Source organism: Dermacentor andersoni, chromosome 6 (genome assembly GCF_023375885.2).
Source record: "Dermacentor andersoni chromosome 6, qqDerAnde1_hic_scaffold, whole genome shotgun sequence".
NCBI lineage: Eukaryota > Metazoa > Arthropoda > Arachnida > Ixodida > Ixodidae > Dermacentor > Dermacentor andersoni.
In genome coordinates, this window is record NC_092819.1 from 109,111,224 (window position 1) to 109,136,386 (window position 25,163).

General features: G+C 45.5%; 1 protein-coding gene across 2 annotated transcripts in view; it reads left to right on the forward strand.

Annotated features, from left to right (window-relative positions):
* The window catches only part of LOC126522304 (glutathione S-transferase 3, mitochondrial-like), a 150,760-nt gene that overhangs the window by 22,177 nt on the left and 103,420 nt on the right, over positions 1 to 25,163 (forward strand). Inside the window, exons 3-5 of one of the 2 annotated variants that reach the window (XM_055066339.1) lie at positions 10,592 to 10,656; positions 13,238 to 13,321; positions 23,726 to 23,875. The exons of the other annotated variant lie outside the window; for it this stretch is intronic. Of the exons in view, the coding sequence (XP_054922314.1) occupies positions 10,592 to 10,656; positions 13,238 to 13,321; positions 23,726 to 23,847 (271 nt within the window). The 3' untranslated portion in view covers positions 23,848 to 23,875. Of the gene's footprint in view, positions 1 to 10,591; positions 10,657 to 13,237; positions 13,322 to 23,725; positions 23,876 to 25,163 lie in introns of those variants that run through there. 2 annotated transcript variants of the gene reach the window in all.

Below are 25,163 nucleotides of genomic sequence, written 5' to 3' on the forward strand. Positions count from 1 at the left end.
TATGAGCAACCTCATTGACGTTTACCCCGGTCTCGTCCACTTTCCCCCTATGCGCAGGAAACCATCGGATTTCAGTTCCCATAATCCCAATATTTTCAAAACGTTTAGCTGCAACTCCAGCTACGTAGCCTATTGGTGCCAATAGTGCTATTCATAGCATTGTGACTCCAAATCTGGTTTTACCAATGTTGAGGGTGTGCTATTAAACCTCGAATTTTTACAGTCAAACTCTATATGGCTAAGGTTCCATGTATTTTTCGTGTTCGTGCTTCAACAATAAAAAGGGTGAGCGTGGGCTAATTCGGGAGATAGTTCAACACCAGGCCAACCCGCGGCGGAGGTGAAGCAGGCTTCAAGCACTCTATCCTAAAAATAATGATATTATTATTATTATTATTATTATTATTATTATTATTATTATTATTATTATTATTATTATTATTATTATTATTATTATTATTATTATTATTATTATTATTATTATTATTCAACCAATCACTCAAAGGTGTTTAATAATCTGCCCAGGAACAACCTCGAGAGCCGGCGTGCGGGCACACTCGGCAAAACAATGCAAAGGAAAAACAGTGTACGCCCACACACGCATACACACATACACACGCGCATACGCACAAAAGAGAATAATAATACTCTCTAAATACAGATTTTAAAAGAGCGTAAAATATGTACCCGAAGAGAATAAAAGCAAAAGTGGAGAAACGGAAAAAAGGGATTACAGAGTGACGGATTACACAACAGATATGAGAGTTTTTGTTGAGTATTCAAATTCCTCTGCAACTTCTTTCAGGAAAATATTGAAGTTAGGCATGAAGATATACAGGCACTCTGAATGGGCGTTATATGTCGCGTGCACTCTTGATAGAGGGTCACAAAAGACTGAAGGCTGAAAGGCGCGCTGTTTCCTTGTGCCTTTCTGCGGAATGTAAAATCACGCATTAGAAAGCAAGTGGGAGGAGCACATTTCTCCAAGTTGTAATTTCTGAAGAAAATGAACATCCGTTTTGTAGCATTTGTTGTGTGTGAGGGTAGGTAACGTTAGTGCCTGCGCTAGCTCTATGGAGATGGAAGGCTTTTCACAGAATCGATGTTTAAATATAGATGTGAACTTTTTTCGCACATTTTTGAGAAGTTCACAATTTGACTTACAAGTGCCGCCCCCAATCGGGGAAGCCTACTCGCGAACCGGAAGGCATGCGCTCTTATATAAAGTTACAAATGGCCCGGGAAGTTTGAAGTCTCTCATCGCTCAACATACTGTGCCGAGCGTTCGAAGTGCACGCAGCCCCGTCTGTTGAGCGTGGGGCGAGAAACTCAGAGGGCTATCGAAGTACACTCCAAGGTCCTTAGTTCCCCGAGCTCTTGGCAGGAGAACGTCTTTAACTCTATAGGGAAATAAAGTCCTGTTAGTCTTCCGCGTGAAGCTTGCAATTTTCATTTTTAATGTCCTTATGACCAGCTTGTTTTCAGCTCACCATGAGGCAAAATTTGTGATATCCTGAAGAGCGACGCAATTATTAACATTTTTTACCGCTTGGAAAGTTTCGCGTCATCAGGATATAACAGAATTGAAGGGTTTTGAATGACTGCTGAAACGACGTTAATAAACAGCGAGAAAAGACGAGGGCCCAGGACAGATCCTTCAGTAACTCCACTTGTAACCACATAAAGTTCTGACGACTTTCCATTTACGCTATCGTAGCAGTACTAGTCGCGTAGGTAGCTTCTTATGAGTGCTGTGACAAAGTGGTGCAGATCAAGTTGTGTCAACTTTTGAAGGAGTATTTTGTGGCATACGACGTCAAACGCCCTACTGACGTCAAAATAAATGACATCCAGCTGTCCTTTCTTATACACTGCTTGACAAGTATACATCATAAAGCTAACGAAGTTACTAGCTATGGAGCGTCGCGATATGAATGCATGGTGCTGAGGAATAGATAGTATGTTTAATACAGGATGAAATTATTCAATGCATAGTTGACTCGAATAATTTAGATGCTGCGCATAGGAGAGAAATAGGTCTGTAGTTACTCGCAGCAGTTTTTACACCTGACTTAAATACGGGAATGACCCGCGCTGTTTTCCAAGCCATTGGAAATGTGTTCGTCTTCAAAGCCGAACTAAAGATGCAAGTAAGCACTGGAAAAAGCAAGAACCCGTACGTATTATTCAAAGCAGGTGGAATGTCACCAGAACCACACGAAAAGGACGGTTTTGAGCGTTTGATGCTCTTAAAGACAAGTTCCTCCGAGACCCATAGAGTTGAATCCAGGGAAGGGTGATTGGAAAGCTCATTAACTCTGTCCCTGTACCCTTCACCATATACAGACCTGCAGTGTAGGGCGAAAGCGCCCGCGACAACTGGGACAGGTTGTCAGTCGCCACTAAGTAGAGAGATATCTTGTTTCGTATTGTTGGGTGACTGTTCACGAACGTGTCTCCACAAAGATCTTGAATTTTTAGAAGTATTAGCTTCCACAGGTGCTATATAGATAGACTAATCATGCTTGGAAAGACGTTTAGAGAGTGCCCTGTACATATTAAAACCTATGTGCCAGTGTTCTTAATTTTTACCCTGTGGCTTCCTGTGAGCACGGTCTTTTAGCTTCAAAGTTGTTTTCAGCTCAACAGAAAACCAGTGGAAAATTTAAAGCGTTTGGCACCTTTTAGTGGTACAAAGTTCTTCATTTCATCGTGAACAATATTTGTGAATGCCGTGACCTGTTCATTAACATCTGTTATTTCTACTACTGAAGACCAGTCCACATTATTAAGATAGTGGTAAAGACCCACGTATTCTCCGCTGGAGAAATTAAAAGACGGAGGTGTTGCTGTATCCTTTAATCTCCTGCTACAAGGTATGGCGAATTGTAATGAAATATGCAGCCGGGGTTGATATTTATCTGGCTTAACAAGGAGAAAGTTGCCACAGGACACATTCGCAGCTTCTGCGTTACTAAGACATAGGTCTAGTACATTGCCACGAGATTTCAGAATACTGTCAAATTGGCGCAGCGAAGCAAAGTATATAAGATCAAGTAGCGAGTTGCACTTGGCAGGTAAGTAAACAGAATTGGTTGAAATTTCACCAGTTTGCCAGGAAATGCCAAGCGTATTACATTCACCAAATATGAGTATTTTGTGGTTAGGATTGGCCGATATAACATTTTCAATAGTGGCTAGAATTGTCGTGTACATATTATATCAGGTACAACATAGAAATTTCCTACTAAAAGCCTATTACTACCAGCACCAGAAATCTCCGCCCAGGCACATTCCATTGCACATTTTAAATCAGGGCGTGAACGGATCTGAATTTATCGCAATCAGTACCCCATCACCCTTTGATTTTGATGAACAAGGATCGCTGTCCCGTCGGAAAACTTGAAAAGTGTGCGGTAAGTAACACTAGATGGTCTTTCAGGGCACAACAAGGTCTCTGTTTAGGCAACGATGGGGAAACAAGGTGAAATGACGTTGAAGAAAAATTCGCTCACCTTTGTGCGTAATTCACGAGCATTCTGATAGAAAACTCTCTCCTTACTGATGCTTCTTTTTACCTCGCTGAACATTTTTCAGTATCAGGCTATCGTAAAGTTCACCTCTGAAGGACTTGTTGAAGCAAGAGCGCGGCCACAGTGAAGAATCGCTTAGACGCGTGATAGCAGCCCTCATTAATACACACTTAACAATTACAATAATAATAATAATAATAATAGAAATAATAATAATAATATAAATAATAATAATAATAATAATAAATGACATAAATAAATCAAGATTCATATTGTAAATAGTTTGTGAACCGCACATGTACTCACGAGCAGGAGGCGTTCGCATAGATGCAATGGACAAAGTGTATCTGCAACTATACAACCTTGACTCGAAAGAGGACAATGCCACCGACCAAGCAGATTTTTCGGTAGGAACGAAAGACGGAATTGGGATATACACTGTCTATATATATCCAGGAAGACGCAAGTGTGATATCGAGAAGTTAAGGAGCATACACCTTGCATGGTTTAGCCGTGATGACACTACCCCTATGATAATCATTGGAGACTTCAATGTGGACATTTCAGAACCGTACAAGAAATGTCTCACTCAATTTGTGCTTGAAGAGTTTCGTTTGAGGCGCCACAAACCAATCCGACTCACTCAACTACTCAACAACGGCCGTATGTACATTTATCTTCGGTAAAGAATCTGTCTAAGGTTGTGAACAAACCAGTCGGTGTATATCACAGTGACCACAAAGCTATCGTCACTAATGCAGCCAAATGGCGCAAATGAATACGCGTACCTTTGTATATCCCTGTGTGATGTGCAACAGCTTCGGTGGTCATCTTCCTTAACAGAGTGGAATGGCTCATCAATTTTACAGCGAAGCTGTATACCTCTACCGTCCAAGGAAATTTCGCTGTCGTTGTTGGCGTGTTAAGCAAAAAACTCCCCACACGTGGGCCGATCCCGGAGATACTGCAATGCCGTGCCGACCCGCAGCAAAGGGGCAGTTGGCCATTAAGGGGCCCACATACACAGCTTCGCTGGTCATCCTTCTTCACAGAGCGGAAGAGCACTGAGTTTTCTTTTTTTTTATTCTGCGGTCCATTGCAGCTTCTAAAATGTAGCCAGTGACAATTATTTAGGGTGAATGATGACGCTATAAAAATACCGGCAGAAACCATCTTGCGACGAATGCCTAAATTAGTGCGATAAGCTCTTAAGCACTGCAGCGAGACGCCGAATAGCCACCGTATAGACGAGTTGTATATAGCCAAGTAAGCAGCCAGATTGCTCTCTCGCGCTTCCTACTGAACACAATGCGCCATCTAGTGGCGCTGTCGCGAAGGCCGGGCTTGGCGAATGTGTGAATACATTGAAGTAAGGCATCTTGTTGCGCTGCTCGGTTCATAGATTCAGCAAATCGTTTCTAAAACTGTGCGAAGGAAACACGACGTGAACGGAAATATTCAGGTAGACGCAAACACAAAGTGCAGACTACCAACTGGCTTTATTTGGTGAAGTCAGGGGAACTTATCAGGGACTTCGAAATAGCAAAGCAGGAAACAATCCCGAAAAAATCGTGCACGAAGCAGCGACGAAATTTAGCAAGTCCTCGTGTGCAATAAAAGCGCCAGAGAGACCTTATGTGCCCATCTAATAATTATACTTCTTTCCTAGACAGTGATAAATAAGGCGAGCTCACGCAGTTTTCATCCCTTTTAGCTACATTGCATTGCTTTCAAAATGCAGCTGGCATTAGTACAGAGCACTTTTTGGAGCTCTTACAGTTTTGCCTATGCTCCACAGCCACCCTTCGCGACGGGCACATTTATGTACAAAAATCTGGTATTTGCATTGGTTCCTCGGTCTCTCCTGCGCTGTGTTACATTTATGACCATTTTTGATAGACGCCTAGCAAAATAACTTTCTAAACTCCCGATGTTACATCTGTTTCGCGATGTCGAAGACTTTTTAGTGATTTTGGATAACTCTTTCAATAATGACCTTGAAAGAGCGGTCACTAATGTTAACACCTTCTTCTCTGAGGGACGAAGTTTGACTTTCCCCCGTGAATTGACTAATGACAACCACGTCCAGTTTCTAGACTTCAAATTACAGTTCACCGATGCCTACGTTTGGCGTTCGTATAATCCAAGGTCTACCAAAAGTCTATAAAGTTACAAGAGTGCACATTCGAAACTTCCAAAACTATGCATCATTGTGTCTAGTTACCTCTCTGCCCTACAGCAATCTTGTGCACACGCAGTATCGTCTAGTTTCAAATGTCAGGTTGAACGTCTGCTGGCTACCCACATCACTTAATTCGCCGCACATCCAAAAGCCTGCTTCAAGAACTACAATCTCCCGAAAGAAAAAAGGGAAACTTGGACCAAAAAGGGCCTTTCTGTATGCCATATTTGCATTGTCTATCCCACTACATTAAGAAAGTAGCAGAGGGGTATAGGATTCGCGTCGTCTTTTCAGCACCTTGCAAATTTAAGATAGTGTGCCCACTACTAACTAAAACAAAAAAGGAGTATAGCTCGAGCAAGACGAACGATCAGAGCAAGTTCGCTAAATGCACCTCTTATGTCATCTATGAAATTCCTCACGCACCGGCACGGGCAGTAATCTCCACTTGCGCTGCAAGAGCTGCGACAGCAATGCTCTCTGTCTTATCTGGAAAACACAAAATTTCTTTCGAAGGCAAAATCAAAAAACATAAAGAGAAGTCGTCGAGGCATTATACATCGCCAAAAGGGGTGACAACTGCGTCAGCTCACCTTCATTATCACTAGCAAGGAAAGAAATAGAATTCTTAGATGGGCTATTATGCCTCTCCGGTGCTTTTAGTGCGCACGTGGCCGTGCTAATTTTTGTCGCTACCTCGTGCATGATTTCTTTGCGATTGTTCCTTATTTTGCTACATTGAAGTCCCTTATAAATTCCCCTGACTTCACGAAACAAAGCCAGTTGGAAGCCTGTGATTTGTGCCCGCGTCTACCCGTATGTTTCTGTTGACGTCCTTTCTTCTTCGCGCAGTGAATATATATTCGGATGACGAGGGTGCGATTCAAGCCAGCACTGAAAAAATTATTTCATCGTTATTTTTGTCACTCAAGTGCCGAACTACGCAGTGGTAAGTACTGGGCGGCCCAAGATGGCGTGAAACAGGTTGACTGAAGAGCGGCAGATATTCCGTGGCACATTCCGAGTAATCCAAGCTGACGTGAAAAATGTTCATTGAACATCGGTACATCCCGAGAGTGATACGCCCAGTGACAAAAATTGCATCTCAACAAAAAAGTGCGCGTAAAAGACGTAGACGAGAAAGAGAGAAACGACAAACACGGGCGCTACTCGCAACTGACAGTTTATTTCCAAAGAAACAGAAACAAACAAATTGATGTTTAAATATCAGCATCCAGAAGCATGCGCTCAATCTAAAGAATGGCACTGGTTCGCATTTGGCAGTTCATTGCCGCTTAAATTGGTAAACCAGTTCTTGATAAAATGGAAATTTTGTACAAGCATAGAGCACAGAAAACGAGGGAAATAATGGAAGCCTTTTACATGTGTTGGAAGGTGACCAGATGCAGAGGCGTAGAGTTTTCATTTTTCCTAGGTGGGAGAGGGAGGGGGGAGACCGGGGCCCGACCAAGTTTCTGAAGATGTGGGCGGAACATTGAAACAGCCCAGACGACAGCAAGACATTCGCGCTCGGTAATCGAATAGCTGCGTTCTGCAGTTGTCAGGAGCCGGCTAGCGTAGGCTATAACACGGACGTGTCCGTGTCGGCGTTGCGATAAGACGGCGCCGATCCCGTAACCACTGGAATCGGTTCGGATCGATGTAGGTGCGGACGCGTGAAAGTGGGTCAAGACCGGTGCATTTGTGAGAACCGTGGTAAGGTGTGAAAATGCGGAAGCCTGAGGGAAACCCCACGTAAAAGGCATGTCTTTCTTCAGAAGTTCAGTGGGTGGTCGAGTGATTGCTGCGAAATGCTTCACGAACCGTTGTAAACAAGAACAGAGCCCCGCAAAACTCCGGACGTCTTTGACAGACTGAGCACAGGAAAAGCTGTAACTGCTCGAACCTTTTTCGTGTCGGGTTGTACTCCGGAAACATCGATGGGATGGCCTAGCACTGTAATCTGTCGGCGCCCGAAGTGGCACTTCGATGAGTTTAATTGGAGCCCTGCCTTGCGGAAGACGTCAAGGATAGCTGCAACGAGCTCAAGGTGCGTCTCAAATGTAGGAGAGAACACAAGGACGTCGTCGAGGTAACAAAGGCAAGTTGACCATTTCAAACGTTGAAGCAGAGAGTCGATCATCCGTTCGAACGTGGCGGGGGCATTGCATAAACTGAACGGCATAACCTTGAATTGGTAGAGGCCATCAGGAGTGACGAAAGTGGTCTATACTTGGTCTTGCTCACCACCGTCTGTCGGGCGCCGTTTTACTCATCGACGGCCGCAAAAGGTGGTGATGGCCTATGCAACGTCACCACTCCCCCGATTGGATGGCGGGGAATTTGAATTTTGAGAAAGGTATTTGGGCCCTTTAGATGCAATTTTCTCGTAAACTAAATCTTTCCTCAGTCCAAAACAAGTGTTCCGAGGTTTCTGGAATTATATTTAAACAGTGCACGTTGACTTAGTACTTGCCTTTAGCGTCCCTTTAAGCGATGCCAGGCAGTGAGTGGTTATATGTGCAAGGCAAATATATTTTTCTGTAAGTGGTTATCATGAAATTTGCGGCTAAACCTTACATAGTGCTACTCTGTGCTATAAGCCACTGCATATATTTTACCTGCTGAGATACGACTTTCGCGTCGAGGTGAAAAGCACCAATGAGCGACGCCATCATGCCACCCGCGTGCTTCAACTTTGTTGCTGCTCGGCTCCATGGCCGCGCATGGACGCGTGGCGCTTTCCGACGCATTTGTGGCAGCGTGCATGATCTTGAATGCGGCATGTAATAGAGTCATCGACTTTGTCGGTAGTTTTTTTTTTCTGATAGTATTTCCACTAGAAGCAGTAGATTTTAACCGGGGGCGTGTACGCTTTTCTGTTTGCATCGATGTCGTTGCAGTTAACGACGCAACAGTAATGGGCAATTTTTGTCACCTGGAAAGCTACGCCCATTGCAAACAACACTTTCCACGTACAGCCCTCAGGGGAGCAGCGGAAATACACACCCACGCGAAGCGCAATTTTTTCGCCACGGAAAGAACCGAGCGCTGGTCTAGAGGAAGAAACTAAGCATGTCTATCAGAACATATATGACAAGAAAACTTTTGCACTTTTTCGGCTTTCTATGATGTGATAAATTTTGCAGTATGATCTTTACTAGAGAATTATTAGCAGGAATTGGCTCTGGCAAAGCTGATATGCTACTAAAAAATAACCTGTGCAAGAAGCTCTCGCTACATTCACATTAAAGAATAGCACCAACTACTGAAGGTATCCTAGCACTTCCTTGTTCTCTCAGGGTGTGAAAGGGCGGATTGGACAGAACGGTAAATAATGACTTAAAGTGAGTGCGCTGCTCTCGTGGCTAGGTTCTGTTTTCATTAACATTTTTTTTAGTTTTGTTCGCGTGCGCGCACTGAGCGAAAACGGAAGATATCCATGTGAGACTTTTGTACAGTATCTGCTGATCTGCACAGGTGGCCGTCTTTATGTTCCCTAGTCTTTATATTTCTTGCACACAATAAAACTCCTGTCAATAAGACCTGTTTCATCAGCATCACGTGCACAGCAAGAAGGTTCTTGTGCGAATACAAATTATAGCTGGCCGTGTAGCATACCTCAAGAGGCTGCGATCGTCGGAACGCAGGCACACAGGGCCAGCGCCTATCTACGAGTCCCAGTGTTGCGGTCAGTGTCGAAACATGATATAACAGGTTATCAGCACAATTCTCCACATTTGCTTACATCGATTCTCACTCAGGAGACCATTTATTTGATATGGCTTGGGTCTTGTGGTCCGTGCTGACTGGTACGGAGCCGTATCTACGCAATATACGTGTGGGTGAAAACAATACTTTGGTCAGTCAGAAATGAGACAACATAGCCACAACACTCGATCGAGCTATTTCTCTAGCTATTCCCTTCTTTTGGCGACTAAAACGTCCATAATTAAACCGCATTAGCCTTCAGCTGACCAGAATTAGTGGTGTCGCCTAAAAGAAGGTGTCGATGATCTACAATATATAAACTTTGGGGTAGGGCTCTACGACCATTGCCGCAGGCCGCAGCTGCGATGCCCTTTGCAGGCGCCCATGACTGCCGGCACTGTTTACTCCTTCCCATCGGGAGGGCAGGCAGCGAGCGAGATCGCGTCGGGATAAGAATGCTCGCTTCATGCTCTCCCAATGGGGAGGCATAAAGTGTCACATCACTCATGGACACGTGCTAAGGGCGTGACAACTACACGGTTCGGCATTTAATTCAGCCCGATTGTCAGGAGGAAACTGTGAAGAATTTTATACCCTGTAAATATTAGCAGCGTCAACATTGTGCACGTCTGAAAATGGTTCTGAACACCTCAGATAACGGGCATAAGACACTCTTAAATGAAATGTTTATCTTTATCATTCCTATAACTATTTGTCTAGTTACTATCTCCAGCCCGGGTAAACGTGCCTTTCTGTGGTAATATACGTTACGATAAAATGATTTAATTATAAGTTTTGTCGCAGTTCAAAACAATTTTGAACATATTTTCTTAAACACCTCGTATGTCTGGGACTCGTAAGCGTAAAGAATTTCATTTTTTAAGCTAAGGCTGTTTTTATTCAGAGGCTTTAAGACGTAATAACTCACGCATAACTCTTATAGGAGTGGTATTTATCTGTAGATATGTTACCGCATAGTTCTTCAGCTTTATTGGCCTCGTAATTTGAAACTGGCTTCAAAATTTTGATCTTTATTGCGAAAGCATAGTAAACATAACGCAGGTGTAATATAAGTAGTAGACAAAGACAAAGCCTTAAGTAAGAATACCGTATATAACGCAAATTTATACTTATATTCTTTACACTGACTCTCCTCTCAATACAGGACAATCATCTTCAACATACGTAAAGGAGATTCCCCTGAATATGTGACCTTTGTGAGTACTGATGGTGAGAAACGTTCCAGTCTTATCATTGACGTAAAGCTTTGAGGACATATCGCTTATTTCTTTCAACTTTGAGTATTATTACAGCGGCACCTTTTTAATATGGCATTTTGTAGGCAGACCTTAAAGAAAATTAAAGTTTGTAATATTAAGTAATAAACTTTGTCGTGCACTGCCGTAACGATAAACACGAACGTCTCTTTTCCGAGATGGCTACGTTCAATGTGTACAGCCACCTTTCAAATGAGTGAGATTTATAACCCTGTGTGTAGCAGTTGCACACGAGTTTCGTGCCACCTGACAGCCTTAAAAAGCTAAAGGTGTGCCTGAAATTCCGACAGAACACCACTCACCATGGATCTCGACGTAAGCGTGATTAGCTTTCAAGCAATCTTGGGAGACACGGTATTGCAATCGCCGAAACGCGTCATCTTTTGAGCATGTATGCAGCCAGGCTACTCTCTCGCGCTTGCGTCTAGGCATGTTGTGCCATCTAGTGGTGTCGCCTCGAAATGCGCGTGTGTCCGAAGATATATGACGCGGGTTCGCCACGTACCATCACCGAAAAAATATAAAGGAAATTTCGTTGCTCATCACCGACACAAGGCCGCACCGAATAAGTTTTAAAGAAAGTTTTGTTGCTGATCAGCGGTACATACCAAGTGCCATATACCCAGTGACCCATGTTTACGTCAAAAAGGTGCATGGAAGAGCAACACACAGAGTGTCACAAGTTAGCGTCGAAGGGGCTCATTGAAATGGAGCACATATGCAGTAGCAAAGGCCAAGTACCCAGGTTCGCGTAAAAGTCAAGAATCTTCATCAGAGAGTGGCACATGCACAATAAACACATACCCAGTTACCCAAAATAGCGTGAACGGTCTCATTCAAGAGCCGCACGTGCCCAGTAATACATACTCAATTGCCTAAATCTGCCTATCGCTTGGTTTCAACGCGGTTATCTTAGCCCAGAAGCCCGAGGCTCTACCGATTTGATGGAGGACGATCCAAGGACCCAAGTCTGCGGGGAAATGTTTAGGGGCACAGAAATGTACAAATATAGCAGAAAATGCATGAACTATCGCAAGAATGCTCATCGCAATAAAAGTACCAGATTGAGGGTTTGTAATGGAGGCGTAAACCGAGGTGACAGTGCGAACCAGAAGCTTCGAAGCTTACTTGCCCATGAGGTACCAGGGAAGTGTGAAACAAGGTAACTAGCTTGAAGAGCCTATGCGTCACTTTTACTAATTAAGCAGTCGGCCACATAAAAATAACTATATAAAACAAGAATTGCTGAGTGGCGTTCTTTATCACAAGCAGACCACCGAGAAAACAAACGCCTATCATCACGCTTTGTCCTGTAAGCTAATAAAAAAGTTCCGCAGTATGTTATAAACCTGTAACACGCGAAAACGAAAACCATCTGCACACCTGGTAATGCATTAAGTTATACGAACTGAGGGGTCAGACTTGTTGCAAGCCATAACGAGCCGCTGTGGGGAGTAAACGTGTGGCAAGCCGTTGCCTGCGAGCTTCGGCCTCCTCTCTACGTTGCCGTCTCGCATCTTCGCGTTGCTTTTTCTGCAGTTTGGCTTTTTCGACTCGTTTTCGACGCTTAGCAGCGGCTTCACGCGCTCGTGTAGCGGGGTCAGACTCCCATCAACGACGTTTCTCTTCGACTTTATATTGCATCCTCTCAGCAGGGGAAATCAGCACTCGCGGTCAAACGCCTTGCTTCAGCCGCTTCGCACGTCACACTTCGTTTCTCGCTTGGGGATCATCCTCGGCCGTAGCATGCTTCAGAGGGGGGGCATGCAATGCTTTATTAATGGTTTGTAGGTTTGTTTTGAGCTTGTTCTTTATTGAAACATATGCTGTTCTGTGTGTTGTGTGCATGATTTCAATGAATGTATCTACTGTTCACTCCACTTTTCTGAGCGCTTGCATCCTCTTCCTTAAGCCTCTGCTTTATGAGGCATTGCATTTTTGGCTTGATTACATGGGTATGAGCCGTTGCACCTTTGCTTGCTTACGGGGCTATGAACCACTGCTGCTGATGGTATTTTTTGCACCACTCGACTAGACGTCGCGTTTATTTAGGTATGAGCCGTTGCAACGAGTCACTTAAGGCTTTCGCCTTTATTAGACGGACGTACACAGGAATATACATGTACGGGCCGTTGGAAAAAAGCGAGCGTCTACTTTTACACTCGCTTATAACTCTTCTAAGTGCTATGTATTGTTACGCAGGAAGAAATGTCCGGCAGGTGCTTCCAGCGACGGCAGAAAACACAATGGTGTTATTTTTTTTCCTTTCTATAGTCACCATGTAACATTATACTTGCCGAACTTCTCGTTGTGCGCTTACTGGCTTAGTAAAATAACGTGTTAATTTACCATGTTCACGTAAGATGCAGAAATATATTCTTAGAGAGATATATCCTGCACATTTTTCAAGGCCTGGTTGGCTGGCCTTTGCGTCTCTCTTCAGGACCTTCTTCGTGTCTAATACAAAAAATATAAATTTGGCAATGGAAATTGTATTGCAACCAGTTTTTATTGCATTATTTTTTGCTTTCAAGATCCTGGACATCTCCATAATGCTACCGTCCCCTATACAGACTACGACACCTGCTTCATTTTGAAGTTCGATGGAATGGCTGACTGTAAGATTTACTGCGAACCTTCTTTTATGCGCGGTGACATCGTATGTGTGACCACTATTACTGATTGTTAGGGTATACTGTTCGATGATTTAATTACTTCTTGGAATGGCCCTTCATACAAACGATGAACAAGGAAGGATGGTGTGCTACTGATCCTACTGAGTTCATCAGGTGGTCTCTGCCGACTTTCTTTCGCAAAATTCAACCCCAAAACTGTAGTTAATTTTTTGCATTACAATACGTACAGTGGGGCCTACTAAAATGTAGCGATAAAATGTGCCTCTCTAACTGCGCGGGCACCTTAGCTGCTAGCACATGGCTGTGGTAGCAATGCCAGTTCACTGCAGTAGCATGTCGAAAGAAGCCTACACCTACCAGTTATTTGCTGGAAATTGTACACTTGCCAGAGGGGAAAATTTGTACATGCTCTGCACTCACGTGTTCCCATTAACCCTTTATTGACAAGTGTTGCCGAAAGGCAACACACCAGAATTTTCTTTCTTGCTGAGTGTTGGTACTGAGAACAAAGTTTCCGGTTGAATGCCTTTGGCCAACACTGAAGGCTAGTCAGCAAGCGTCATTTGTTGGTTTAGAGCAGGAACACTCGACGAGGGAAAGTTTGGCACGTAACTAGCTGTGTATTAAAAACAGTGTTAGTTGAGAGAGACAGACGCAATACATGCGGTTGCAGTAGTGTCACAGATGTGATGCCAACCGTCGTTGTTCGATAGCCTGCCTAATTTCCTTATTCCCCCAACTTCGTGGCTTCCTCTTTCATCTCCAGCGGTTTACTCCTCTTAATTCTTTTATTTTTGTACTAACCAGTAGTTTTAACTGAAGATAATCCCACTTTTCGATGGGATATTTCTCTATTGCTTCCTCTTGGCCGGCCGCTATCTGCGCTATTTTTACGTCATTGAATCCTGTGTGCTCTTTTTGACTTCCCTGCATTTCTCCTTTGAGCAGGGCTCCCAGCTGTAGATTAATACGCTTATGATCACTTGCGAGGCTGTACTTCCCCTCTTCGTCTATTTCCATTATTGCGAGCTTGCTATACATCCCCTGCGACATTGAGGAGTAGACAATGGTCGTTTGCCTGTTACGGGATTCCCACGTGATGTGTCCCTCACACTTAGTTTCTCTATTTACTATAACTAGGTTGTGTCACTCATAGAAGTCTAGCATCAACTTCCCATTACAATCTGTGTATCCATCCAGATCCTCCGTGTGGCCATTCATGTCACCCGGCAGAATAATATCGTCACCTTCTCCAAACTGCTTTATATCGTCATTGAGACCCTTCACTAGATCCTTGTTCTGTTGCCTGCGTTTGTCCCCTGTACATAAATAAACTACTCCTAGCCATGTATTTTTACCGGCAATTGTACCTGATACCCAGACACGTTCTTGGCAAGTTGACTTTATTGTTTGCCAACTTGTTCCTTGATGTATCAGCATACCTACTCATCCCGTCCTCTGCGTTGTTGTTCTGTTGCTCCATTTCCACACGTAGCCCTCAATAAACGGTGGGTCTTCGAGGTCACTGAAATGGGTTTCGCATAGTGCGTATACACCTATTTCTTCGTCCTTTAACTGCTGTTCTATTTCTAACCACTTCGCTCTCTTTCTACCGCCTTGCATGTTTATGTACCTGATCCTGGTGTCAAATTTCGTTTTTGTAGTTTTCTTCCTGGACCTCCTAGTGGCGCTTTTATTGGCGTCAGCCTCTATTGTGGCACTTTCTACATTGTTTCTACCTACCCCTACACCCTAAGCTGCAGTGGACCCACTAAATAAGTTACTGGCCGGCCTGCCAGGCGCCAGCCGATCTCGACTCCCAGCCTTCCATTAATGTGGATGCCTTCTGTTGTAAAGCCTCCGCCAAAGCCTGCTCTATGCCCTTCTCTGCTTATATCTGCCACTTCAAAGCCTTTCGCCTGGCTTAGCTTTCTTATCTCCTGAATAACAGCCACAACGTCCTTGGTAATTTCGCCGTTCCGTCCTTGCGCCTCCGGCACTGTGCATACCACGATCTGGACTTGCTGTGCTATCGCCCTTAAATCATCAGCTCCCTGTGTGTGTCCTGTGTGGAACGCTGCCTTTTTGTCTCTGAGAATTTGAAGCTACTTTGTGGGAGACGCCACTCCCTTAACTACGGCGATGGACGTGGAGTCGCCTGGAGAGGTTCCTGGTCCTTGTACGTCAACAGCGACCGCACCGAGAAAGCGGTCTAGTCGCCCGAGTGACACCTACAGCGAGGACACTGTGATCTACTCAGGAACCAGTGATGAAACCTCGGATGACAGCGACTTCGTGCCCGTAGCGAAGCACAAAGCAAAGAGAAGACTCGTCAGGACGTCTCCTTCCTCAAGTAAGGCAACTGTGATCCCGACGCGAAAGCCATCAGACCTCACCATTTTATATGTGCCTGTGGCTGCTAGCGACAATCTAAACCGGATCAACCGCCAAGCCACATCTGTATCGCTCGAGGCACTTGTTCCGGGTCAGATCAAAGATATAAGGATCAACGCCCGTAAGAACATCCTCGCTATAGATGTCACAAACCGCAGCGCGCTAGACATTCTGAGCAACGTTAAGGTGCTGGATAGCATCAACGTACGCTGCTATAAACAAGACCATCACGACTCTACGGCCGGCGTTGTGTATGACGTAGATAATTCCATAAGCGATGCTGACCTGCGTATACTCATCAAGCCGGCGACAGAGGGAATTGCCATATTGCAAGCCCGTCGCCTGGGAAACTCGCAGTGTGTCAAGTTAACTTTCAAAGGAGACAGCCTACCGTCCCACGTCAAGGTCGGTCACTTCCGACACGTTGTACGGCCTTTTGTGCCAAAGCCGCTTCAGTGCAGGAAATGTCAAAGGATAGGGCACGTTAGTGCGGTTTGCACAAACGCTGCCGTGTGCTCACGGTGCTCTGGGTCGCACAGCTCCGACGCCTGTCGTGCAGAAAACCAAAAGTGCGCCAATTGTCAGGGCTCTCACGATGCAACTTCGAAGAATTGCCCACATGTGAAAAATGAGGCGAAAGTCTTGAGGCAAATGGTCAGGGATGGTTCGTCGCACAGGGAGGCTGCCGCTAAGGTGCGACGTCGACGCTCACGTCGTCAAAGATCTAGGAAACCCACTGCTATTGCTAAGGATGCACCGCGTCCACTGACAGTCCAGAAACTTACGCATACAACTAGCAATAGCAGCAATGAGATTCCTCAGCAGAAAGTCTCCAATATCATTGCCTCAAGCGAGGAGTGGCCGCCATTGCCACAGCTAGATCCACCAGCGGAGCGACAAGATGTAGCACGCTCGCCGAATCACGCTTCACCTTCTGGCAGCAACCAAGACAACGACAAACAAGTTGTCACCATGATAAGGGCCCTTATGAACACGCTACGAGCACTACTGACCGCCATACACACTCCGGCGGCTCGAGGCGCACTTCAAATACTGGATGCCCTGTATCCGGTACTGTCCGGTCTTGAGAAGTACCATGGCTGCTCCTCTACATTCGTTCCTTAGAGAAGTCAAGGAAGCGTCTATCTTCCAATGGAATGTCAGAGGCATTAAATCGCGCATTTCGGACTTTCGTCCGTTTGTTTTTAAGAACAAATTTCCAATAATCGTCCTTTGTGAACCAAACGTTGAGAGCGCCATCCGCCTATCAGGATATGAAGCTTTGATGTCTGCCACCTGTACCGACCGCAGCAAAGTCATCGTTTATATCAGATGCGATTTCACATATGTTTTACACCCAGTGGCACCTGATGACGACAATCAGTATGTGTGTTTGACTATAAAATGCAAGAACGTCGCACTCACGCTCATAGGTGCCTACATTTCACCTTCGAGTCGATTTGACAGCGCAAGGCTAAGTACAATTTTAACAGCGACACCTGGACCATGGGTTATTACCGGCGACTTCAATGCGCATCATCCGCTATGGGGAAGCTTAAAGATGGACTGTCGAGGAAGACGTGTACTATCCTTCGCGTCGGATCATGAGCTCTGCTGCCTAAATGATGGCAGTCCCACCTTTCTGCGGGGATTGACATACAGCAGCTGCCTGGACTTGACTTTTGTTTCAAGATGCCTCAGTGCCAGTGTGAAATGGTTCACGGACAACGAAACGCATGGTAGTGACCACGTTCCAACATATGTTAAAATCGACGGCATACGCAAGTCACACTCTACTACAGTTCTTCATCACATCGACTGGCCTAAATACACGTTGCTCATGGAGAAGAATAGCCAAGAGATCCAGGATTGTCTGCCTGGCAACATCGAGAAGCTAATTAACGCCGCTGCTCAAGAAGCCACAAGATCTTTTAGGCCTGTTCCTAAATTTTCTGAATTCGAAGCAGAATTGGAGCGGCTTCGAGCAATCCGCTGTCGCGCGGAAAGAAGGTACAGGCGCACCAAGTCCATCTACGACCTAAGGGAGGCGAGACGCATACAGAAGAAGATCCAGCGTCGGATCAACTCCCTGCAGTCTCTAAGATGGAAAACCTTCTGTGATACCCTTGATCCGCATAAACCCCTCTCACATATTTGGAGAACAGTGCGTGGTCTTCGAACATCACCGCAACAACGCCACCCCTTCAAATGCCTGGCTCTCTATCAAGGTCGCAGAGAGATCGACGTAGCGGAGGACTTCTGTTTCAAGGTTGCTGGTCTACCGCCATCGTTCGCTACACGTGATCCCCGTGATGTTCCAATCTCGCGAGATTCTCGTATGGACAATTTGTTTTCCATCGAGGAGTTGCAGGCGGCGTTGGCAGCGTGCAGACGTTCCTCATCGCCTGGGCCTGACGGGGTGACATACGCAGCTCTTGGAAACCTCGGTCACACAGCCCGGCATGCACTTCTAAACGTGTACAATAATTCATGGCGTGAAGGAGAAGTTCCAGCTGCATGGAAGTCTAGCCGCCTTGTGCCTTTGCTCAAGCCAGGTAAATCACCCCTAGACGTGGCGTCTTATCGTCCCATTGCTCTGGCCAGTTGTCTAGGAAAGGTGATGGAGAGGATGGTGCTGACGCGTCTAGAGTGGTATCTAGAACATTACAAGTTATATCCTGACGCTATGGCAGGCTTTCGACGCGGACGCTCTTCTATAGACAACGTCATAGATCTTGTCTCGTCTGTTCAGCACGAAAAAAGCCTCAGGAGACTGTCAGCGGCGATGTTCCTGGATGTTAAAGGCGCATATGACAACGTAACCCATCAAGCCATCCTGGACGCCTTGGGTGATGTCGGCCTCGGCGGCCTTGTATTTCGGTGGATATCCAGCTTCTTGAAGGACAGGTCATTCTTTGTGCAAACAGAGGACGGTGCGTCATCACAACGCAACACCTACCGAGGCGTACCACAAGGCGGAGTCTTGAGCCCCACTCTATTTAACCTGGTGCTCATCGACCTGGTTCACACCCTTCCGGAATCCGTCCATGTGTCGATCTATGCAGACGATATATGCATTTGGTCATCAGGAGCGACGCGTCCTCAGGTGCGCGCCAGACTTCAAAAAGCGGCCACACTAACATCAGGTTATCTTCGAGCACGAGGTCTGGAGCTGTCCTGCGAGAAGTGCTCTATAGTCGCTTTCACGCGTAAAGCAATGAAACCATACGTTATCAGAATTAATGGACAGCCAATTGCCTACGAGAAGACGCACCGCTTTCTAGGAGTGATAATCGATCGAGACCTTTCCTGGAGTACTCATGTCTCCTACCTAAAAAGGAAATTAATCATGATAACCCACTTGCTCAGATTTCTTGCGGGAAAGTCATGGGGTGCGTCTGTGAGTGCGATGCTCCAACTCTATAACGCACTGTTCCTTGGTCTCCTGCGCTATAGCTTACCTGTACTGGGTGGGACCGGCAAGACCAACATCCGTGCCCTCCAATCTGTACAAGCTCAAGCTCTGCGAATTTGCCTTGGTCTTCCCAGATGTGCGTCCACGGCAGCAACAATAGCCATCGCGCATGACCACCCCATCAACACGTATCTTCAAGTCGACACCTTAAGGATGCATATCAGGCACTTCGCCCGACTTCCATCGCATCATCTCGCCTCCCTTCCTGCCGCTCGACCTCGTTCAGCGTTTAGCAAGATTATTGCCGCCAACCATGGAACTTTACCGTTGAACTTCACGCCTGCAGCACGACCATCTCAACCGCTGTGGTGCCTCCATCCACTCCAGGCTCTTCTTGTTATTCCCGGTATTAAAAGGAAAACGGAGATGTCAACTTTTGCCCTCAAACAAACCGTGCTTTCAATGCTACATGAACAGCACAGAGGACGCATCCACGTTTACACAGACGGTTCTGTATCCTCTAATAGTTCAGCTGGAGCAGTGGTGATTCCCGCAGAGTGCGTTACCCTCAAGTTCAAGACATCTCACATCACATCATCGACGGCTGCAGAACTCGCAGCTATCCGTGCTGCTCTGGAGTTTATTGTTCACAAATCATCACATTCATGGTCCATCTTATGTGACTCAAAGGCAGCTCTTCAGTGTCTGATGTCCCCTTTCAACCATGGACCAAATGAGCAACTAGTCGCAGACATCCGACTACTCCACCATCACGCAATCAACAAGGGACACAACATCATCTACCAGTGGATACCGGGTCACTGTGGAATTTCAGGAAATGACAGTGCGGATGACGCTGCCCGGTCGGCTCATGATGGTGCCCAGATTACACCCATACCGCTGTCAAGAACAGATGCAGCCACAAGTCTTCGCTCCCTCGCCCGCGAGCTTACACAGAATCTGTGGAACACCAGTGCATTCACGAATGCACGTCTCCACAAATTGGATCCACGTCTGCAACTCCGCCTACCACCAGGGTTGCCACGAGCGGAAGCAACACTTCTGTGCCGCCTGTGGCTCGGCGTGGCATTCACAAACTCCTATTCATTCCGCATTGGAATGGCCGACAGCCCTACTTGTGACACCTGCGGCTGCGAGGAGACGATTGAACACCTCCTTTGTGACTGTCCCCGTTACGCAGTGCGAAGAAAAGTGCTCGTGTCCGCTCTCGCAAAACTGGACAATCGCCCCTTTACAAAGGAAAAAGCTCTAGGACACTGGTCCAGACGGGCTTCGGCACTCAAGGCCTTAAGGGCTTTGTTGAAGTTTTTAAGGACATGCCAATTGTGTGACCGCCTCTGAACGTTGTAGCGCGTAGTTTCGCGTTACTGTGTCAATTTTCTTTTTTTTTTCCTTTTTTTTTTCCTCTTCTTCTTCTTTCTCCTTTTATTCCCTTTACCCCTTTCCCCAGCACAGGGTAGCCAGCCGGGACTTACACTGGCTAACCTCCCTGTCTTTCCTCTCCTTTGTCTCTCTCTCTCTCTTGTGGCTTCACCATTGAGGACATTATTTAGCCCCGCCGCTACCACTACCAAATTACGCTCTGCAACATTCTTAGAAAGTTCGCTTTTTGTCTGTCTCAGTACTGCTTCCATCGTCCTGCCTGGGAACGCCCCGACTGCTACCCGCTTATCTCCCTTTACACGCTCCAGTATAGTGCTTTTGCACGTACCCATATTTGAGTCACCGCCGATAAGCACTAGGGTATTCCGTTCCTCCCTCCTAACTTCCAGATTATGCTTCCTCTTATCATTGACTGTGATTTCATTCCTTGTGGTTAGCTTGTTCCCCTCCAGACGACTAATTAAAAAGCTCCCTACTCCTGCAACCCCACGAGTCGTCGGCGTTGCCAATGGCTGTAATGTTCCTGTCATCGGTATGGGTAGAGCTCACGTGAGTATCGGCGGTCGGCACACTGCTGCCATTTTTCCGTGAGTTTCCATTACCCGCACGACCTCATTCTCGTCCTTTATTTCCTCTCAGCGAATTTAATTCTTATTGGCTGCTCCGCCAGTACCCTATGCCTAAAACTGCCTATTCTTTCGGATACTTATGATACAACCCCCAGCCGCTAAAGCCCCACCAACTTCCTTCCACTGTCGCTCAAATCATTGTTATACATGGAAACTGTCATCTTCCCTGCCCCTTCCTGATGGAAATTATCTCATCACTCCGCTGCTCTGCATTCCGCTGGGGTATGATGTCACCGTACCCTACACAGTTCTGACTATCACGTCCAACCGTACTTACATCCCTGTCGTAAACTTCGGTTTAACCAAGCAGGTTGTGCCTCAAGGAATTTGCCTCGCCCAACTTGAGTCTTTAAATAGCCATCACGTGACGGCTTTCTCATCCGACGTTTCGTCCGAGCCAACCAGTGCTCCAAAGCACTGGTAGGCTCGGTGAACGCCACATTTTGGAGAGTATTTCCTAGAAAACCCTGATGTCCCCCCACCCCGATTACCAGCTTCAACAAACACCAATTTTAACACGCTAGAGTTAAGAAGCGTGTGATACCTTCTGATAAAATAAACGGAGTATATTACTTAGCACATCCGTAGATTTACCCCAATGAAGCCGTATTTCGGAATCGTTTCACAAAAACACCCGCTTTCTCCCCGATTATCAGTTAGAATAATAGCACTCAATTTGGTCCGCCAGATTTCAAACAAATATAAAACCCGAAAACGAACAACCCTAAGTATACGTTCCGCACAGCGACTGTTTTTTAAGGAGCTGACCAGCGAGAGAGCCGTGCACATGTGAGAACAGGTGGACAGGACGAGTGCTGGACTTATAAAGGAAGAGTTGCGAGTTCAATGCTCCTTCTGGCCACTACTCTTGCGTACGGGTCTCTATGTTTGGAAAGCTTCCTGTTCAATGATTTGAACCAACTAGGCAAGCAAAAAATTTTGCTGCAAAAGCTGCACATGAACACAAGCAAGTGCGTGAGCCCTCGTACAAGAATATTTCAGTGCTTGGCGTACAACAGATCACTAAGAATACCGAACGAGCGAATTGAGGAGAAAAAGCGTGAACACTGCTTTCAAGATTTTATTATCTCAAAATTAATCAACGCAGAAACTGAGTTACAAACTTAGGTTGTATAGTGAACCATTAGGCATTGTAAAAGTTCAGTTTTCAATAGAAAATGTTTTCTGCTTTTCCCATGTCTGTGTAGCATTTCTGACTGATATATCAGTTGGCGTGTGTGTTACAATCAGAGCTCCTAGACGAGATGGTCTCTCAGAAAAAGAAAACAAATCATACTATAGAAATTCCTATACCAACAGCAATTACTAGTAGGAAAACAGGAAACACGTGGCACTAGGGCTTTATTCATCGTAATTTTCAAACTGCCGTCGCAAAAGAAAATGGAAGGGCGAGTGATGATGTATTAAGCTCTACCGGCAGGTACAGGGTGTTCCATAATATCCATCAAGGTTTTATTGGCCCAACCTCGCTTCAGGAATACCTGCGACACAATTGAACACGGCAATGCCTCACGAGGATAGAGCGGTGGTGCACCGCGCTACTTCGAAGACCGTTCACTTGCCGCGCCGCGCAGCAGCGCCTATCGTATTTTTCACATCAATTAGTGGGCAAATGGTGATAAACGTCCATTATGCACTCACATCAGACAAGTGTAGATTGTAGTCAAGGGTAAAACGGACGCCGACCAAAAACGTTCAAAGAAAAGAAACCAAGACGTTTCGACTCGCATACGGGGGCTGAAACATCTTGGTTTCTGTTCTCTTGAGTAACTGTTGAGCGGCAGAAAATCAGCTATCCTTAAGGACTAAACAAACCGTAACCCATGAGTTCTTGACTGCCTTTTCCATTAAGTTGTGAAAGCCGTTTAACGAATAGTGACGTTATGTTGTTTCAAGAAAGATTTAGTTTAATGGGTTTTAATTACTGAAGTAGGCAGGAATGGCGCTAAAAGGTGTCTGTGATGACATTCTGACAGGCGGCATCAGTGTTAACATATCCAGGAATGTAAAGATATTCCGTTCGTTAGCATGAGACAGGTTGAGCTGGCAACTCTTAATCTTTTCAAATATGAGTTGACGTTATACACGAGGAATATTCTCCTCAATATTGACACGATAAGATACAATAACACGAGCATCATTGCTAGAAAATGCACACAGGTACGTGACCAGTCAGTTGCATATTTCAGTTTACGTTTACCCTTTACTTGGCACCCATAGTAGGGCAATCTCACAAATTTATTTGCAGTCCTATAGAAAATCGAAGACAATTGCTGTGTTATCAATTTTTTTTGAATATTTCAACTTTCGTGTTTTCATGCTCGATTATGAATGATATAATAATACAATAATACTCTAACCTCTGTGTACAAAAAATTTTGACAATTTTGAAAAAAAAAATGTTTAGATGGTAATTTTTTTTCATAGTGCAATCTGTATATGCGTCTGTTCAAAGAGCAGCATATTTTGATAACTGTGTGTTCTGTCTGCAACAACTAATGCTTTCTTTTTGTTTACTTGCAGCTTGCATTTTGTGGGTGAACAATGAATTCAAGGACGATGTCCCAGATTTCTGCGTCCAAAAGTACAAGAAATCGTGTGGCAAGGGCACTTCGATTTATGACAAGAAAACATGCGAGGAATAAGAAACATTAAAGAGAGTGGACCAGCGCATCCGCGTTGAATCTGGCCTTGCACAAACTGTCCAAAAGCGTGCCTTATAATCATAACACTGACGTTATCTTATCGCTCTTCATTCACATTGGCATTTGTGACAATGAAGTAACGTAAAAATAGCTGAAATAAATATTTAAAAAATGTATTACCTGCTGTTTACTGTTTCCCGCTATTACTTCTTACCCGCTACCTACTATTATTTGCTGCTACTATTACTATTACGATAGCAGCTATATGGACACTCCAGGCGCATTTTCGCCGTCGACGTCGACGTGATGTTTGTATAAAGTCCAAGTGCGACCACACCGTGACCACGCCCTGTATGCTGCCGGTGCGAGAAAGCGTGCGAGCATTAGCCGAGGAGGATGGCGAGATCTCGCGTGCTCAAGGGAGGAAACCGGGGAGGAAGCGCGCCGTCTGCCGCCCCGTGCAGGGCACCAGGAGGAGCTGTTGGGCGTCCTACGCTAGCGGCGGCTGCGTATGGCGCGGCTGAGCAAGGCCGTGTGGGCCCTATTTTTCAAAGCGATCTGTGATGAGTAGAGTCAGCCGTGCGACCACGCCGGCCCTACATTAAAAGGGACCTGCGATGAGCACAGTCTAGGTGCGCTGAGAGTTCATAGCTTCGTAGACGCTGTGTTCTCGCTGCTTAGTTTGTGTTGAAGCGAGAAGCAGCCCGAAAGTCAGTTCGCCCGCTGCTCAGCTGCCGCTCATTCACACGCCCGACTTTTGACAGCGGGCTCCCATGCTCATTGAGTGAGATGTGTTTACGCTTGCCGGCGCGCGCGTGACACCATGCTTGTTTAGATAGTAAGTTAATGTTTACAGTTCACACGGTCGATAAAACTATTATTCTTTTTTAGTATATCTGTCTACTAATATGGTGTCGCAATCTATGCTTTGCCTGTCAGGCTAAACTGCGACTTTTTTCGTTACATCACTCTTGGTCTCGTCCTTAACTTGTTCTCAAGCTTCTTCGTTAACCTACAAGTTTCTCCCTCCATATGTTAGCACCCGTAGAATGTCATCATTGTACACTTTTTTCAACGACCTTGGCTGCTATGTTAAAGGAAGTGCGCTCAAGTACGGCAGAGAATTAGGTAGTGTGATGCAATTAGGACGTTTGAAGGCGCAATCTTGAATCACCTAGCGCAATGTAGGGTTGACGCAGATCGCCGGGAGAGGCCTGCGCCCTGTAGTATACAAAGACATTGGTCGGTTAATATGGTGTAGCAAATTTAATTTCATTTTCCAGAATAATGCGTGCTCTTTGCACACGTATTTAGTA